This window comes from Phascolarctos cinereus, unplaced genomic scaffold (assembly GCF_003287225.1).
Source record: "Phascolarctos cinereus isolate Bilbo 61053 unplaced genomic scaffold, phaCin_HiC Scaffold_4;HRSCAF=312, whole genome shotgun sequence".
Classification (NCBI taxonomy): Eukaryota; Metazoa; Chordata; class Mammalia; order Diprotodontia; family Phascolarctidae; genus Phascolarctos; species Phascolarctos cinereus.
Window position 1 is genome coordinate 54366995 of NW_027555847.1, and position 18020 is coordinate 54385014.

The 18020-nt window shown below is 39.7% G+C and overlaps 1 protein-coding gene and 1 pseudogene across 11 annotated transcripts in view; both read left to right on the forward strand.

Moving 5' to 3' along the window:
• ATG7 (autophagy related 7) overlaps positions 1 to 18020 on the forward strand; it is a 250217-nt gene that overhangs the window by 19426 nt on the left and 212771 nt on the right. For 10 of the 11 annotated variants that reach the window (XM_078152206.1, XM_020981051.2, XM_020981053.2 and 7 more), the window contains 2 exons: positions 8051 to 8167; positions 9876 to 10025. Coding sequence is in view for 9 of the 11 variants with exons in the window: in XM_020981051.2 (XP_020836710.1) it covers positions 8051 to 8167; positions 9876 to 10025 (267 nt within the window). In the remaining 2 variants the exon portion in view is untranslated. Of the gene's footprint in view, positions 1 to 8050; positions 8168 to 9875; positions 10026 to 18020 lie in introns of those variants that run through there. The other variant, XM_020981059.2, reaches the window with a different exon arrangement.
• Positions 3349 to 4856, forward strand: LOC110204881 (uncharacterized; annotated as a pseudogene).

Genomic DNA, 18020 nt, shown 5'->3' on the forward strand with positions numbered 1-18020 from the left:
GAATGGAGCAAATAGAACTCAATGGCTCCAAGTGAAAACAAGAAATATTAAAACAAAATCAAAAGATTGAAGGAAATTTGGAGAAAGTATTAGGTATCTACTACCAAAAATAACTGACCTGAAAGACCATGTTGAGGAGAGATCACTTAAAGCTCACCAGATTCCTTGAAGACCATGACCAAACAAAAAAGTCTGACCACTGTATTTGAATAAATCATAAAAGAAAACTTTCCAGATCTGTTATTAGAGAACAAAATAAAAAGTGGAAAGAACCCACTGGTCATTTGAAAGAAATCCCAAACTGAAAACTCCTAGAAATATCATAGCCAGAAAGAAAGAATTGAACTACTATGGAACCATAGTTAGAGTCACATAAAACTTGGCAGCAACTACAATAAAGAAAAGTAAATCTTGGAAAATAATATTCCAAAAGACAAAAGATATGGTAGCAACTACACCAAAAGAGTGAATCTTGGAATATCAACACCCAGAAAAGTAGAAACATTTAAGCCATTGGAAAGGGGTAAACAATGATGAGATGTTTATTATTCATAGGAGGAGAAGAGACAATCCAACAGATTAAGAATTGTAGAGGACATAAGATCTGGAAGTAGGTCTGCAACACCTTCTCCTCCAAAAAACAAGCAACCAAACACAAAAAACAACTTAACTTTAGGATCATCAGAATTCAGTCAAACGGCCAAGTTTAAGGACCTAGAGGGCCACATGTGGCCTCGAGGCCCCAGGTTCCCCACCCCTGAATCTAGTCCAATCCACTTGTTACATATGAGGAAACTTAGGCCTAAAGTGAGTAAGCGACTTTACTTAGTGTCACATAGGTAGTAAGAGAGCTGAGGTTCAAACCTAGGTCTTTTGACACTCCTTCTACTAAACAACAATCTTATCTTATTTTATGTCGTAGTTATTTGTGCAAGGATCATGCAACTGTTGTCTTACCTAAACTTTTTAGCCACCTTAGCTCCTAGCATGTTCTATACACATATTTGGTATAAGATAAATATTTCTCAAATTCAATGAATTTCAACCTGAGGATTCTAGAATATTTCTCAGTAAAGATTTTTTTTTTCTATTGAATTGGTTTTTCCCCTTTTGCAGAAGTATCCTGGTTTTTTTGCTAGGTATCTTTCAGCATTGCTTTAACTGTCAACACCCTAAGTTAACCTCTTCAGACATTAGTTCCTAAATGTTTAGTTTAACTGAATTGGGGTGTTGAACTGTTTTTTGTTTGTTTGTGGGTTTTTTTCCATATATGGGACAGAATGTTAGGAAACTCAATCCTTGTGACTTTTGAAAATGACCGGATGAGGATCCCAGGACATTGTGAAATCCCTGGTCTTAAGTTTTTAACTTTTCTTAAAATGGGAAGTATAGCAACACTTTTTTTTCTCTTGTTTGATGCACATGACTTGCTATATTTGGTCGCATTTAAGTATTAGAGAGTAAATATTGAGAAGCCCTCAGAATTTTTGACATGTAGAAAACATAATCATATTTTCATTTATTTTTTTTTTTAATTTTTTTTTCATATTATTAATGTAAAAATTTCTAAGTGCCAGTATGGTAACACTGCTACATGAATCCTGAGAATGCTACAAATCCTCATTACTCCTCCATACACTGTTTCCTTATTGGGCTCTCAGTACCATCATTTTCAAGTAACTGCCTCATATGGTTTGCTAATGAATGATACCTCAGCCTGTCTGACCAGTCATCATAAAACTCCTGAGTTGTCCTCGTTGTCATCATCATCATCATCATCATCATCATCATCATCATCATCATCATTGTTGCCGTCATCTTCCACAGCTTTATTTATGTCTGGAGAGAATAGTTTCCACATTATTCTTTGTCTCTTGTTCCCATGGTTCTTGCATCTTTTTGAGCTGAATTCCCATTGAAATGGCATTAAGAAGATGACTCTTGGTGTCAGTGATTGGCACTTGTGCTGTTTCTTGTTTCAGCCCCTAAGGATTTGGGGGATGTGGTGGTGAGGGGTGCTTGGGGAGAGCCTGAAAGAGAAGGCTCTGCAAGGAGAGGGTATGGTGAGGGAGGTGGTGGCCTTAGAGGAGGAGGTGAATGGGAGCAGCTATTGATGTAAGATGGGACAATAAAATATGAATCTGAAGTGGGCTAACAAAAACTGTGGGTGCTGCAGAAATCATGGAAGGCAAGTGTTGATGTTATAATATTCACTTATTTATATTGGGAGAGTCTCATCATCTGTTGGTGCCAAAGGTCACAGGATTGTAGATTTGGAGCTAGAAGGGATCTTAGAGCATTGTGCTCCATCTCAGACAGTGGAGGCAGAGCTGGCTGCTGAGGTCTTTTGAAGGTCATGTGCCGTACTATAGGAAAAGAAGGTCTAGACAAGTACTCTAAACCTTTTGTGTGTCCTGTAGCCTTTTGGCAATCTGGTGAAGCCTATGGATCCCTGCCTAGGAATAATGCCTAAAAGACAATACGTAGGATTGCAAAGAAATCATTTATATTGAAACATAGTTATTAAAATATTGGGGGTTTTTTTAATCACAAAACCCAGGTTAAGTGCCCCCTGGTCCAGACTGATACCACTGTGCCTACTATGCTCCTTGAGAAGTCCCTAGTGGCTTTTGGGGAGAATGATCGTTAGCAGCAGTAGAAGATCAGTAGTATCAGAGCATCAGACCTAGTATCTGGGAATAGGGATACCTTGGAAGATACCTGTGGTCTGTATTTTGAGATATCTTCTTGTCAAGTCTAAGCCCTTTGTCATATGGCATCACCTTCCACTCAGGGTGTCTGTGTTTTGGTTTTTCTAACCTCAAGAGTATACTTCTTTTCCTTTTGTCTTGTGTATTCTGTAGCATTTGTTCTTATCAGAGGTCCAAGGAATGGGAGAATCATTGAAGAATAGAACTGCAGTCTATGTCTTGTTATCAGTAAAGAATAGAATTTCAGTCTTGTCCCTGTGGAGTTATAAGAATATTCAAGGGGAGATGGCTTATTACTCTGATTACAAATGTCATAACCTGGATTGTGTTGTAGAACATTTGAATAGTTTCTTCCTGTTGATACCCCCTCAATTCCTGAAAGAGCTCAAAAAGGATTTTAAAAATCAAATAAGAGAGTTGGAAGAAAAATTGGGAAAAGAAATGAGAGTGGTTCAAGAAAATCATGTAAAAAGAGCTAATAGTTTGGTAAAAGAGGCGCAAAAAAATACTGAAGAAAATAACACTAAACAATGTAATAAGCCAAGTAAAAGGGACACAAAAGGGGGTGATGGACCCAGTCCTCTACGTAAGGGCAGTGGTGCCACTGGTTGCTCTTATTATTTTTGTGAGCCGAGTCTGAGAATAGGCGGCAGCACATCAGGGGCATCAGCACAATGTGGAGGCAGCAGCAGCAGCCTTGCTCCCAGCTTCCTGGACGTGAAAATGAGGGGGCTGAAGGAAGGGCCCAGTGCCGGCAAGACATGGGGAGCAGACTCCAGGCCCAGCAGGCCAAGGAAGAGGATGAGGAAGAAGAAAGTGGTGATGAACTCACAGAAATTCAAGCACTGGAAAAAATTGGAGCCAAGAAACAGAGGAAGCTAGAAGAGAAGCAGGCCAAGAAAGCTCAGCAAGAGGCAGAAGAAGCTGAGGGAGAGGAGTGGCGTCGACTGGACTCCAGGCGGGAGGAGAGCGGAAGAAAAAGGATGAGCAACTTCACGTAGAAGAAAAAAGGAAGGAAGCAGAGGAAGGGAAGGCCTGGGAAGAGCAGGAACAGCATGAGGAGTACCTAAAACTGAAGGAGGCCTTTGTAGTGGAGGCGGAGGGTAAAGTGGAGACCACGACGGAGGAGAAGTCTCGGGACTTCCTGACTAAGTTCATCGGTTCCATTGAGCAGGCGAAAATTGTGCTCTTGGAGGATCTAGCATCTCCTGTGGGCCCGCAAACTCAGGATACTATTAACTGGGTGCAGGACCTGCCGGCTGAAGGCACACTGACAGGTGTGATTGATGACTGTGGCAAGTTCATCTGTATCACACACGTGGCCCAATTCATCCCCCAGTGAGGACATGTGTCCATCTCTGAGCTTTCACAGGCCAGCAGTTCCCCCATCACCTCTACCCTAGAGACTCCTGCCCAAATTCCAGCTTAGCCCTGGAGGCCTGCCCTGCTTGGTCCCCATGGCTTTCTTTCTGATAGTGGTTAATCACCTCACAGATTAGAGAATGGAGAAGTGGGGAGAAAAAAAGAGGCACAAAAATCTGCTGAAGAGAAGAATTTCTTAAAATTCAGAATTGGCCAAATGGAAAAAGAAGTACAGAAGCTTATTGAAGAAAATAATTCCTTAAAGAGTGGAAGCTAATGGGTACACGAGACATCAAGAAACAATCAGGAGAATGAAAAAATAGAGGAATATGTGAAATATTTCATTGAAAAACAAATGGCCTAGAAAATTGATTGAGGAGAAATACTGGGCTACCTGAAAGCCACGATCAGAGAAAAAGCCTAAACCTTATATTTCAAGAAATTATCAAGGAAAACATCCTGATATCCTAGAACCAGAGGGTAAAATATAAATTGAAAGAATCCCTCAATCACCTCCTGAAAGAGATCCCAAATGAAAACTGCCAGGAATATTATAGCCAAATTCTAGTGCTCCTAGGTCGAGAAAATATTGCAAGCAGCCAGAAACAGTTCAAATATCATGAAGCCACAGTCAGGATAACATAAGATTTAGCAGCTTCTACATTAAAGCAAGCTTGGAATATGATGTTCTAGAGGGCAAAGCAGCTAGGATTACAACCAAGAATCACCTACCCAGCAAAACTGAGTATAATCCTTTGGGGGAAAAAATGGTTATTTTATGAAATAGAGGATTCCTGATAAAAGCATTCCTGATGAAAAGACCAGGAAAAGAAAGGAAAATTTGACTTTCAAACATAAGACTCAAGAGAAGCATAAAAAGATAAACATGAAAGAGAAATCATAAGGGATTCAATAAGGTTAAATTGTTTACATTCCTATGTGGGAAAATGATACTTGTAATTCCTAAGAACTTAATCATTATTAGGGCAGTTAGAAGGAGTATACTTAGATAGAGGACTTGGGTGGGAGTTGACTATGATGGTATGATATCCAAAAAAATAAAATTAGGGGTTGAGAAAGAGGGATGCACTGGGGAAAAGGGGAAGGGAGAGGCAGAATAAGGTAAAATATCTCACATAAAAGAGGTACAAAAGATCTTTTACATTGGAAGGGAAGATGGGGGTTTGTATTCCGTACTCTCATAGGAATTGGATCAAAGAGGGAATAACATACACACTCAGCTGGGTATAGAAATCTTGCCCTACAGGGAAGTAGGAGGGAAGGGGGGAATTAGAGAAAAGTGAGGCAGTTACTGATAGAAGGGAGGGCAGATGGGGGTAGGGGGCTGTGGTCGGAAGCAAAAAACACTTGAGGATGGACAGGGTGAAGGGAGAGAGAGTAGGATAAACGGGGGAAAAGTAGGATGGAGGGCAATAAGCAGTTAGCAATCATAACAGTGAATGTGAATAGGATGAACTACCATAAGCAAATTAGTTTACCCCTCATCTATGGGTAACAGAAGAATTGATGACCAAACAAGAGAGAGAGCATTATGGGATGTAAAATGGATAATTTTGATTACACTAAATTAAAAAGTGTTTGAGCAAGCAAAACCAATGCTGCTGAAGGAAAGCAGAAAACAGGAAAATTTTTATGACAAGTTTCTCTGATAAAGACCTCGTTTCTCAAATATATAGAGAACTGAGTCATTTATAAGGATACAAGACATTCCCCAATTAGTAAATGGTCAAAGGATATGGACAGTTTTCAGATTAAGAAATCAAAGCTGCCTGTAGTCATATGGAAAATGCTCTAAATCACTATTAATTAGAGAAATGCAAATTAAAACAATTTGGAGGTATCTCATCACACCTATCAGATTGACCAATATGACAGAAAAAGACAAGTGTTGGAAAACATGTAGAAAAATTGGGACACTAATTCCCTGTTGGTGGAGTTGTGAATTAATCCAGCCATTCTGGAGAACAATTTGGAGCCATGCCCAAAGGGCTATGAAACTCTGCATACCCTTTGATCCAGCAGTACCACTACTAGGTCTGTATCCCAAAGAGATTAAAAACAAATGGAAAAGGACCTGTATGTTCAAAAATATTTATAACAGCTCTTTTTGTAGTGTCAAGGAATTGGAAATTAAGGGAATGCTCATTTATTGGAGAATGGCTAAACAATTTGTAATATATGATTGTAATGGAATACTTTTGTGCTATAAGAAATGATGAGCAGGGTGCTTTCAGAAATACTTGGGAAAACTTACATGAACTGATGCAAAGTAAAGTGAGCAGAACCAGGAGAACATTGTACATAGTAATAGCAGTATTGTATGATGATCAATTATGAATTACTTTGCTGTTCTCATCACTACAATGATGTAAGACAGTTCTGAAGGACATATGAGGAAAAGTGCTATCCACCTTCAGAGAAATAACTAATGGAGTCTAAATGCAGATTGAAATATATTTTTTAAACTTTATTTTTCTCGTGTTTATTTTGTATATGTGTTTTCTTTCCCAACATCACTGATGTAAATATGTTTTGCATGACTACAAATGTATAAACTATATCAAATTGTTTACCTTCTCAGTGAAGAGGATGGGTAAGGAAGGAGGAAGAGAATTTGGAACTCAAAATTTGAAAAAATATATGTTAAAATTGTTTTTACTTGCAATTGGGGAAAAACATAAAAAATAGATTTTTAAAAATTGTCTTGAGAAGAATTTGCTCAGATATAAGAGCTATTAGCCTTATTTACAGAGGAGGACAATAAGTCCCAGAGAGATGGATTGAGTTACCCAAGGTCACATAGATATTTTATTTTATTTTTTTGGGAGGCAATCAGAGTTAAGTGACTTGCCCAGGTCACATAGCTAGTAAGTGTCGAGTGGCTGAGTCTGCATTTGAACTCAGCTTCTCCTGACTCCAGGACTGGTGTTCTATCCTCTGTGCCACCTAGCTGTCCCAGTCAGGCAGGAGAGCTAAGACTTGAAATTGGATTTCCTGATTCTAGAGCTCATGTTTACATTGCAAGTCTCAAGGAAGGGAATTCCATTTTTTGAAGCAAAATTTTCGTTGCAGTTGGCTTCATCTTGTGATCTACCTATGCAAGAAACTTTATATAACATATTCCACTGTAGAGTGGAGTTTGGTTTAAGGCAAGCCCGTCTTCTGTCTTATTCACTGCTGCCTCAGATACGGTGCTAGATGCTGGGCATACAAAAAGTGAAACAATCCCTGCCCTTCGGGAGCTTACATTCTGCTAGCAGGATCACACGCACACACACACACACACACACACACACACACACAAATGCACAGTTCTTGGAGGAAATAGAGAGTTCTTAACACCTGAAAGAAGAAGGGAGATTTAATTACAAAAGATAGCCAAGGAAACTCCTGGTAAGATACTTATAGAGCAGTTCAGGGGTCAGTATTTTAATAGTGAGCTCAGTTTATACAGAAGTGAAGAACAATGTTAATTCTTGGGCTTAGACTCTTGCCTTAGTGCTGCAGCACATAGAGCACTAGGCCTGAAATCAGGAAGACCTGAGTTCATATCTAGTCTTCTTAGCTGTGTGAGCCTCGACAAGGAATTTAACTTGTCCGCCTCAGTTTCTTCATTTGTAAAATGGAAATATGAATTGCACCTACCTCCCAGAATTATTGTGAGGGTAAAATGAGATCATACGTGCAAAGTATTTGGCAAACTTAAAGTGCTATGTAAGCACTGCAGGCAATGTAAGGAGACAAATGGCCTTATGAAGGTTTATTATCTTAAAATCTAGAAGATTTGTATTCTGATATAAAGTTTGTTCAGAATGGATAGACTTTGACAAAATTTCTACATTTTTTTAATACTTTTTTTCTCAGTCCTTAAAAAAGGTATCTTTGAGAAATTAAATTGCCAATATAACAATATTGTGTTATTAGTGTTCTAATGCCTAATTCTTCTATTTCCCTAGGATCTAAAGAAGTACTACTTCTACTACTGGTTTTGCTACCCTGCCCTCTGCCTTCCAGAGGGTGTACCCCTTCTTCAGGAGCCAATACGTTTGGATCAAAAGTTTTCTCCAAGCCAGGTAACACAACAAAACAGAACAAAAAAGCCGTTGTGCACTCTGTGCTCTCTGGACACAGAGGGTAAGGGGGCAAACAAGCACGTTTCTGGGGGAAGAAAATGTTAATTGTGGTCCTCTGGAGGTTGCTGATCTGAGCATTGCTATAAATTATTTAGTGGTGGTGGTGTCATCTAAAAACCTGGGGAGTTCGCTGTACACTGAGGTCTTTTGTGGTATGGAATACCCAGTGGACAGGAGCAAGTTGTACGGTGATAAGGGGAGACAATTGTAGTGGCCAGTGAAGGCGTAGGCTTCGGCGTAGGCTTCAGTGTAGGCAAATACGAAGTTTTGGGAAAAGCAATTCAAATTGTGGCTTTTAGGATGATGGGCCCTAAGTTATCAATTATGGCCCAAGAAAGAGATTGAGCTCACAGCCATTTTGAATTTTTTCCCCATACTTGATTATTCTTTGATTCTGCTTTTATTTGACAACTCCTTTATTTTAGGCTTGTTACTTTGTTTTTGAACATTTTCCTGACACCTGTAAGGAAGGCAACAGGGTGCAGTGGATAGAGTTAAGAAGGTCTAGCTTCAGCTCCTGCTTGGGGCACTGCCTGCTTATAGGACCCTGCAGAAATCACCAATTTCTCTGACTCTACTTCCTCATCTGTAAAAGGAGGAAGTTGGACTAGATGACTTCTGACATCCCTCACAGCTCTACGTTTTTTGTACATGGTGATCTTTTCGTGTTTCTCACCACAGTCATTTGCTGCTTTACTGCCCCTTTCCCCCATGCCACCTGTACATCGGACCTATCTTTAGAAGAAACAAAAACAATTAAGCACAGCTGACTGGCCAACATTTAACTTGTTTCTTGTTTTGGTCAGCCCAACATGCTGAAGGCCAATAGAATGTTGGGTATCATCAGGAAAGGTTTAGAAATACAGTAGAAAATATCCTCCCCTAGTACAAGGTCATAGTGCTTTTACATCTGAAATACTGTCTTAAGTTTGGTCTTTGGATTTTAAGGAAAACATGAAAAAGCTAGCAAAGAGTAAGAAAGACATGTAAAATAACCAAGTAGAGGGAACTTTTTTTAGGAGAAAAACTAAAAATATCAGGTCCCTCTGCCTAAAGACAAAGATCACTGGAGGAAGTGGAAAAAAATGTATAAAACTGTGAGGGATTTTAACAATCTAAACATAGACTTGTTCACCTATTGAAATCATGGCATTGTCATATTAGAGCTTAAAATAGTTAGTTTTGGGATATGTAAGAAGGCTTTGACAGAGATAGAAAACTTCCCTCAAAATTTATGGAATCAGAAAATATAAAAAGCCTCTGAAAGCTCTTAGAGGTCAAGTTTGTGAATGGTAGCTCCAAATGATTTATGAAGGGACCATTGTGGTGTTCTAGGTACAACTTAACCTTTTGAACTTGGCATCAGAAGGAACAATGAATTCCCTTGGGTGTTACTGTTCTCCTTGAAAAAACTCCTTTGTTTGTCCACATCAGGAATGGAATACTGGGTGCAATGTCAATGGGTGTATTTTCCTGATCTTTAGAGCACTGATAAATGTATTCTTACCATATTTCAGTTGTGGCAGTTAAGAACCTTATGGGGGTGTGATTGGTTGTTTCTAAGTGTTGGTTTTAAGTTTATTCTTAATTTGTATCAGCCTTAATGATTTTCTCCATAGATTTTAGTAATAATGTTTTCTGTTTTCAGATTCAAGCCCTTGAATGTGCATATGATAATCTTTGCCAGGAAGAAGGAGTCACAGCATTGCCTTACTTTTTAATTAAGTATGATGTAAATTCCGTCCTGATCTCCTTGCTTAAGCACTGCAATGATTTCTTCCAAGATCAAAGGAAAAAGGTTAGAAAAACTTTGTGTGTGATTGTAATCTTTGGTGGGGAGGAACCCCTTGGCTTTATATTATGATAAACTATAAGCAAAATGCGAACTCATTTAGATTAACTTTAAAAAATCTAGTTAAAACATCTCTGTGTGCCTTTCATTTGTCCCCTTCCTTTCTCAAACAGTTCCTCCTTCTGACTTCCCTGTTTCTGATAATGGTGATGTCATTCCCCTAGTCCCACTAAAACCTCAGTTATTTTTTCATCTCTCTCGGCCCCTTCCCCTATCCAAATCAATCACTAATTCTTGTCATTTCTTCCTTCATAATGTTTATTTAACTCTTCTCCCTGCTTGTTCTCTCTTCCTTCCTTTCTTCACCTTTTTGCCTTGTTTTCAGATGAATCTTATTACAGTATCACTTTATCTGGGTTCCTCTTCTGCCCAGTGTAATCCAGCCTCCTCAGCTTGGCATTCCAGGCCTTCCACACTGTGCCTGTCTGCCTCTGCTGCCTGATTGCTCTTTCGCTATCCCTCCATGTGAATGTTTTGCTTCCACTAATCTGGGCTACTTATCAACCACAAATACATCTTATGCTTTCCCACTTTGGCACCTGTTCTTATACCTTTCCCTCTGCCTAGAATGTACCCCACTCCCTTATTTTTGCCCATCCTTCAAGGCTTAGGCTAACCTCTTCCTTCATGAAGTCTTCACTGATCACCCTAGCCAGAAGTCATCTCTACCTCCTCTGAACTTGTAAAGAAAAGGCTACTTCCCCAGGCAGGAAAAAGGGTACCTGAAAATCTACAATCTCACCTGGAGCTTGACACTTTGGGTGATCAAATGGAAACCATTTCTAGAAGAGTTCTCCTGCTGAGTAGCTGAATCTCTCTGTCTCTCTTGTCTCTGTCATTTAAATTATGCTGGTCATGTGATACCTTGTGTTATTTGTGTGCGTGTCATCTCTCCAGCTAGAATGTAAGCTCTTGGAGAGCAGGAACCATGGCTTATTCCTCTTATGGTCTGTACAGAACTGAACATGGTACTTTGCTTACAGTAGGCACTCACATGTTTTGTTGAATTATTAAGTAGTATATATATGCATATAATCGTGTAACATTTATGTATGTGTATATGTGGTCATTTATGCAGATATGCATATATGTTTTTTATTATCATTATTGATGTTATTTTGAGATTAGATTTCTTTATTTTACCAAGGCTGGAAGTACAGTGCTACTCACAGACCCTACCCTAGTAACGATCAGTGTGGAAACTTTAATCTGCTTCATTTTTTCTACTTGGGCTTGTTCACTCTTCCTACCAGGGTTACAGCTAGTAGATTGAAAAATAACCTGATGAGAGTCATGCAGTTATGAAAATGGAATAATTTTTATACTTGCAGATACATAACAAAACAAAAAGAAAGGGGATCAAGTCATGTTAGAACCAAATTAGCATTTAGTCTGACCTATTTCATATCTTTTTTTTTAAACCTATTTTAGAAAATTCAGAATTAGCCTCTTGTGGTTTTTATTGCCAGCTGTTCCTATACTGATCATTGATCATTGAGTTCTATTAGCAATGAGTTTGTTTTTTTCTTGATTTCTGATAGCCATGGTGGGGCTTTTGTTTATTTTGATTTGTTCAGTTTTTTGAGGATGGCAGAAAGACCTATGGACCTATGGTTTTACTGGGCAGCTAGGTGGAGTCAAGAAGACTTATTTCCCTGAGTTCAAATCCAGCCTCAGACATTTCCTAGCTATGTGACCCTGGGCCAGTTACTGTTTGCCTCAGTTCCTCATCTGTAAAATGAACTAGAGAAGGAAATGGCAAACTACTCATGTATCTTTATCAAGAAAACCCCAAGTGGGGTCATGAAGAGTTGGACACAGCCAAAAAACAGCTGAACAAGAGTGATTTTATTAGTTTATGAAACACCTCAAGTTTATAGTTCTAGAGAATTGCTGGGGGACACTGAAGGCCAAGTGATTTTTCTGGGGTCACATAGCCAGTATGTATCAAAGGTGGAACTTGAACCCAAGCCTTCTGACTACTTGTCTACTACACCAAGATTAGAATGGAAAACAAAATCTTTCTTGGTAAAAGGTAACTGTGTGCCATATAAACCATATTATTCTTAGCTATTTTCTCCTACTGCTCCATGGGTATTTTTATTACTCTACCTTTTCATTATCCACTTATAAGAAGTACAGCTTTTTGAGAACTCTGCTTCTCTTATGTCCAATTTAACGAGTTACTCTTTCTCCCAGTCCCAGAAGAGAATGCAGGACTTTGAAGAGTCAGACCACTTGGCATGTGGAGCACTGCTGTAGCCCTAGCGGCTGGGGAGGCTGAGGCTGGTGGATTATGTGGGTGTGGGAGTTCTAAGCTGCAGGAGGGCTGAAGCTGATTGGTATCTGCGCTACATCCAGTAACGATAGGGTGAGTCCCCAAGAGCAGAGGTTCACCAGCCTGCCTAAAAAGAGGTGAACTGGTCTGGCTGGGAAAAGTGGTGCAGGGTAAAGCTTCTGTGCTGGCCAGTATTGGGATTGGATCTGGGAGAGCAGCTGCTGCACTTCCAACCTGGACAGGATAGAGAGATCTAGTTCCTAAATAAATAAAACAAAGAATTGGGCCTTTATTTTTTTCCCCCACTGAGTGAAATGGGCTGGCGGAGCTACCATTGGAGCAAGGGTTGAGCCTAAAGTTTTCCTGTTAGGAAGATCATGCCAGGGTCCACTCCCTAAAAGAGAGGGAGCTCCTGACACCAAGAAAAGAGGTAGAGAGACAGAAGGAAACCACTCTCCAAACTATTTATCTTTTGTCTCGCAGTTAGAATTATTTCCTTAATGCAAATTCAAGTATCTTCTAATTCATTTCTGATTCTTGCAATGTTTTCGTATGATAAATTACCAATTTTAATTTTTGTGGCTAACTCTTTTTTAACCTCAGCCCCTAACTGTTTTTTTTTTCAGCAATGAGTTATGCAACTTGCTTAGCCTTCCTATTTCTCTGACTTTATTCACAAGCTTAAAAAGAAATACTTTCCTACTTTTTCTGTTTTCCAAAGCCTTTTAAGTTTAGAATGAAGTGATCCACCCTCCAAAGAAGCTGCTGCCTCCTGTGCCATTGGCAGTTCCACATGCAGGGGACAGCATCCTCTTCTGTCTCTACTTCTTAGACTCATTAGTTTTCTACAAAGCTGATTTCAAGTGTATGCTGTGGGAAGCTTTTCCTGATTCTCCCTACTTATTAGGACTCTCTCCCTCCTCAGGTTATCATGTATGTACTTATGTTTGCTTAGGACTGTCACCCAGGGGAATGGGTCCACTTTTAAGGCTAGAACTTTTAAATTTGGTTTTGTCTTTGTATACCAAAGCCTAGCACATTGCCTTTGCTTATGGTAGGTACCTGGTAAATGGCAAGAGATCAAGAAGAAGGCCCCAACCCATTGGTGGACTCTCTGTGACAGATTTAGGGAAGGCCATGGAAACACAGAATGGGCACGTCTGGATACATTGTGTTCCCCATCATTGAAGGAAGTGGCCACATTAATGATATCTCAGGGCCATCAAAATACCAGAGTGTGTATGGACTTAAAGTCATCATACTTTTTAAACTAAAATTACTTTAATAGAAAACTAGATGTCAATTTTTTAAGTCTGATTAGGGGATTTAAAACAAAATAAGTGAGTCATAAGAACTCAGTTCCTATCATGAGATTTTTCTGCTTGACACATGACGGCACTTTTCCTAATGGGTAGCAGGACATGGTTTCACTTTGATTTCTTAATAGAGAGGCAGGCAGCATGGTGCAATAGGAAGAGAGCTGAGTTCAAGTCCTAGACTTTGCCATGCTTTGGTGCACAGAGGTTCAATGACTTGCTCCAGGTCACTCCTAAGATAAGTGCTCTTTCCTGGACCTCCCCTTTTACTCCTGAGGGGACAGTGATTCCAGGAGGTGGTAACGAGGAAAGGTGATTTCTGGGGGCAAAATTATTATGCCTAGATGTTAGCTAGTGGGTGACCTTGGACAAGCCACTTAGCCCCTGTGGGCCTCAGTTTCTTCATCTGTAAAATGAGGGGGTTGGACTGGAAGACTTTCAGTGTTCCTTCAGCTCTAGATTTTTGACCAGCAAAGTTTCTGTAAGTAGGAGAAGTCACATGGAAAACTAAGATTTCAGAATTGATGATAAGAATGCAAATGATTCTCACAAGAGAATTCTTGAAGTATTCAAATGGGCACAGGTTCCCCTTGGAGCTCCTCACCTGACGTAGTTTACTCAGCCATGGAAAGGGATGTGCTGCCCTGTCCAGGGTCTGCAGTCAGAGGGTAGCTTCATTTGGAAGGGAACACGGGTGAGTCAGCACTTACCGAGTGCCTCGTGCTGTATGTTACTGAGTGTAGTGATAGGCACCCAAGGGAATGCAAGGGTCACACCCATCCCTTCCTTCAAGGACTTGGAGAGGTAACAATCACCATGGAAACATGTAGCAATGACTGACAAGTAGAGTGCAACTGGGGCACTCCTTTGGCCAAATTATAGGTCATGTAGCTCCTTCTGACCTCCCACCCATCCCAGCCCACCAAACATTTAACTGTATCACCATGTTAAGGTGGATTACAAAGGCAGGCTTTGAAGGGAAAAGAAGTCCCACAATCACAGCCTGTTGGGGGGGGAGGGGAGAGGAGCAGAGAAGAATTTGCTTTGGCAGTGGACTGATTGAATGGGTGAACAGCTCTGGCCAGAGGAATGATTGATGTGGATTCCTCTCTTGTAGCTTAATTATTTCCCCCAATGCCGCACATCCTGGCTGCCTTCCAGAGTCACTTATCGACCGCTTATCGACCACAATGGAGCTACTTTGGAATCAGAAGGCTGTCTCCTCTCTGCTCCTACACTTAGCAGCTTTAGGGTCTTGGCAAATTACTTAATCCACCTAAGCTTTAGCTATTGTTGATAGGAAGATCTTTGTAGACTGTATTCAAGTCAAACATTTATTCAGCGCTTACTACTTTCAAGGCCCAGTACTAAGCTCTAGGAATAGGAATATAAGGAAAAAGTCCTTGCCTTCAAGGAGCTTATATTCCACTGGGGGAAGACCACAAAAAAGGGAGCTGAAGAGGGAAGAGGAAGATGAGGAGAAGGTGAGGAGGCAAAGTGATCTTGCAGAGTGAGAAGGTAGCTGAGATATGGAAGCGGAAAGGTGTGAGAGCCAGGAGCTAAAGCAGAAAAGGAGATTGTGTATAATGTTGAGTATTATATTACTTAAGTGTGCAGCTATTAATATTACTGTTTCAATTCCCCCTCCCTAGGAGTAATTCTGTATATGGTTAGATGCAAAGAAATTTAGACTAAAACTATTGTAGGAGGTCAGAACAAAAAGAGTGAAGGAAGGACATGGATTTTGTTTTAGACAGATGTTCAAAGTGGAGGGAATACCTGGGAAGAATAAAACTCCCTGCCTCATAGAGTGGTTGTAGGGAACCATTTTTAAAAACAATCTGCTATGTAAATGTAGGTTGATTTGCTTCCTGGTCTATAGAGAAATAAAAGTGGGAGAAGCCAAACCAAATTTCTCAGAATGGATTTAAAAACTTGGGCATCCCCAGACACTGAAAATACAGACACCACCGTGGAATGTAGATGGTAGAGTAGTGGAAAGAAGGGTAGCTGAGCGCCCGCCATAACCCTCCACAAGCAGCTAGAAAACTCAGAAGATGAGGTCTCTCTTAATTGGGGTGCACAAGGAGGAAGGGATAGGGGAAAAAGGCAGCCCCAAATCTCCTCATCTGTACTGATAAAAAGAGGGAAGAATACACACACAGGTACCAAAATGTTTTTCATTCAATGGAAACTGCAACTGGAAGGGATTGGGAAAAGGGAGGGGGGGAGAATAAGACTGAGAATAGAGTAAGGGACGAATTAGTCCTAAACGAAATAAAATCCTTAACTAAGAGAGTAGACCTTGAAGAAGAGTTTAAAAGAAAAGAACAGATAAGAACTTGTGATGGGGGTGGAGGGAGGGAAAGAGGAGGAAAAGGTAAGAAAATTCAACTAGGAGCTTTTTCCCAAAGAAAAAAAAAACAATAAAATAGACAAACTATTAGTTAATTTGATTTTTAAGAAGAAAAAAAAACAGTGCAGAAGAAATAAATTATTAGATACTTTTTTACCCATTCATATGCCAATAAAATTGATAATCTAGGTAAATGATATTTATAAAAACATAAAATGCTCAGGCTAATGGAACAAAATAGAGGACTTACCACAATTTCAGAAAAAGAAATTGAACAAGTCATAAATGAAATCCCAAAGAAGAAAACCCCAGGACTAGATGAATTTACAAGCAAATTCTATCAAACATTTAAAAAGTAGTTAATTCTAATACTATAAAAGCTGTGAGAAAAAATCAGAAAAGATGGGGTCCTGCCAAATTACTTCTATGATACAAGTGAGGCCATAATACCTAAATCAGGGAGAATCAAAACACAGAAAGAAAGCTATAGACCAATATCCCAAACGGATATCAATACAAAAATTTTAAATACAGTTTTAGCAAGAAAATAATAGCAATATGTCACAAAGATAATATACCATGATGCAATAAGAGTATGGGACCTGGAGTCAGGAATACCTGAATTTCAATTCAGCCTCAGCCACTTACTATCTGTGTGACCCTGAAGAAGTCTCTTAACCTCTTTTACAATCTGTAAAGTGGCACTGATAATATTATATCATCTACCTCCCAAGGTTGTTGTCAATATGAAAACATAGTATTTGTAAACACTTTGAAAACCTTAAAATCCTATATAAATGTTACCTATTTTGATTACCAGGAAAGCAGGGCTTGTTTAATATTAGGAAAGCTATAGACCTAATCAGCCATATTAATACCAAGAACATTAAACACAATATGTTTATATCAATAGATTCACAAAAAGCTTTTGACAATATACAGCACCCATTCTTGTTAAAAAACAAAACATGAATATGTAGGAATAAATGGATCTTTACTTAATGTGATAAGTAGTTTCTAGAATAGAATTGGCACCAGTCTCTTTGCCACATGAGAGGAGCCTAAAGGCATTTAAAACTTCTTCAGTTGGACATTCACCTAGAAAAGAATTGATTTCTACCAGAGGTATATGGTTGATGACGTCAGCATCGATTGATAATGGTGGTCTGTTGAGAACACTATGGAAGAACACTACAAACTATGTTCAGCGCATCTCTCCAAGATCATGTCTTAATTACTAATCAAAGTGGCTCCATCAGTGCTGAGTAGTTGAGATGCACCATAGGTCTTTGGCCAATAGACAGCTTTCAAGGCATTGTAAAAGCTCTTTGGATTGTTTCTATTAGCATAAAACAGAATTTCACGTGCCTTCTTAGTGATTCAAGAATCCTGCATCTCTCTAAGCTTCGCTTGCACTATGCTTTTGTTGGAGTTAAATGCTGCTTTCTTAGAGCCAGATGAACTTTCTTGCTAGTAAACCCTGTGAAGTTCATGTTTTATGTGTAGTACCTATTTTATGGAGAGCTCACGCAAGGCAGGTGCTCACATGGTGGTCAGAAGAGGCAGTAAAGGACAATCTCAAGGTCTCTGAAGAACTTTGGAATCGATTGTGAGACATAGGAGATACTGGCAAAGAATGGCCCAGCATGGTGTGCCCACATCAAAGAAGGTGCTGTGCTCTATGAGTGAAGCAGAATTTCAGTAGCTCGAAAGGAATGTGAGATGCACAAATTGAGAAACATTTCCACTGCAAATGTTCCTAGGGACTACCTGTGCCTGACCTGTGGTAGAGTCTTCCAAGCTCCTGTTGGGCACACTGTATCTTGACCCTGACATAGTGATGTCATTTTGGTCCTCCTCGAGAATGAAGGACAACAAAACCAAGCAGCCAAGCAGTCTCTATGTAAAACGAAGAGTCAGCATTATCTCTAATGGGGACAAACTAGACACCTTTCCAGCTAGAACAGGGGCAAAGCACAAGGGTCCATTAT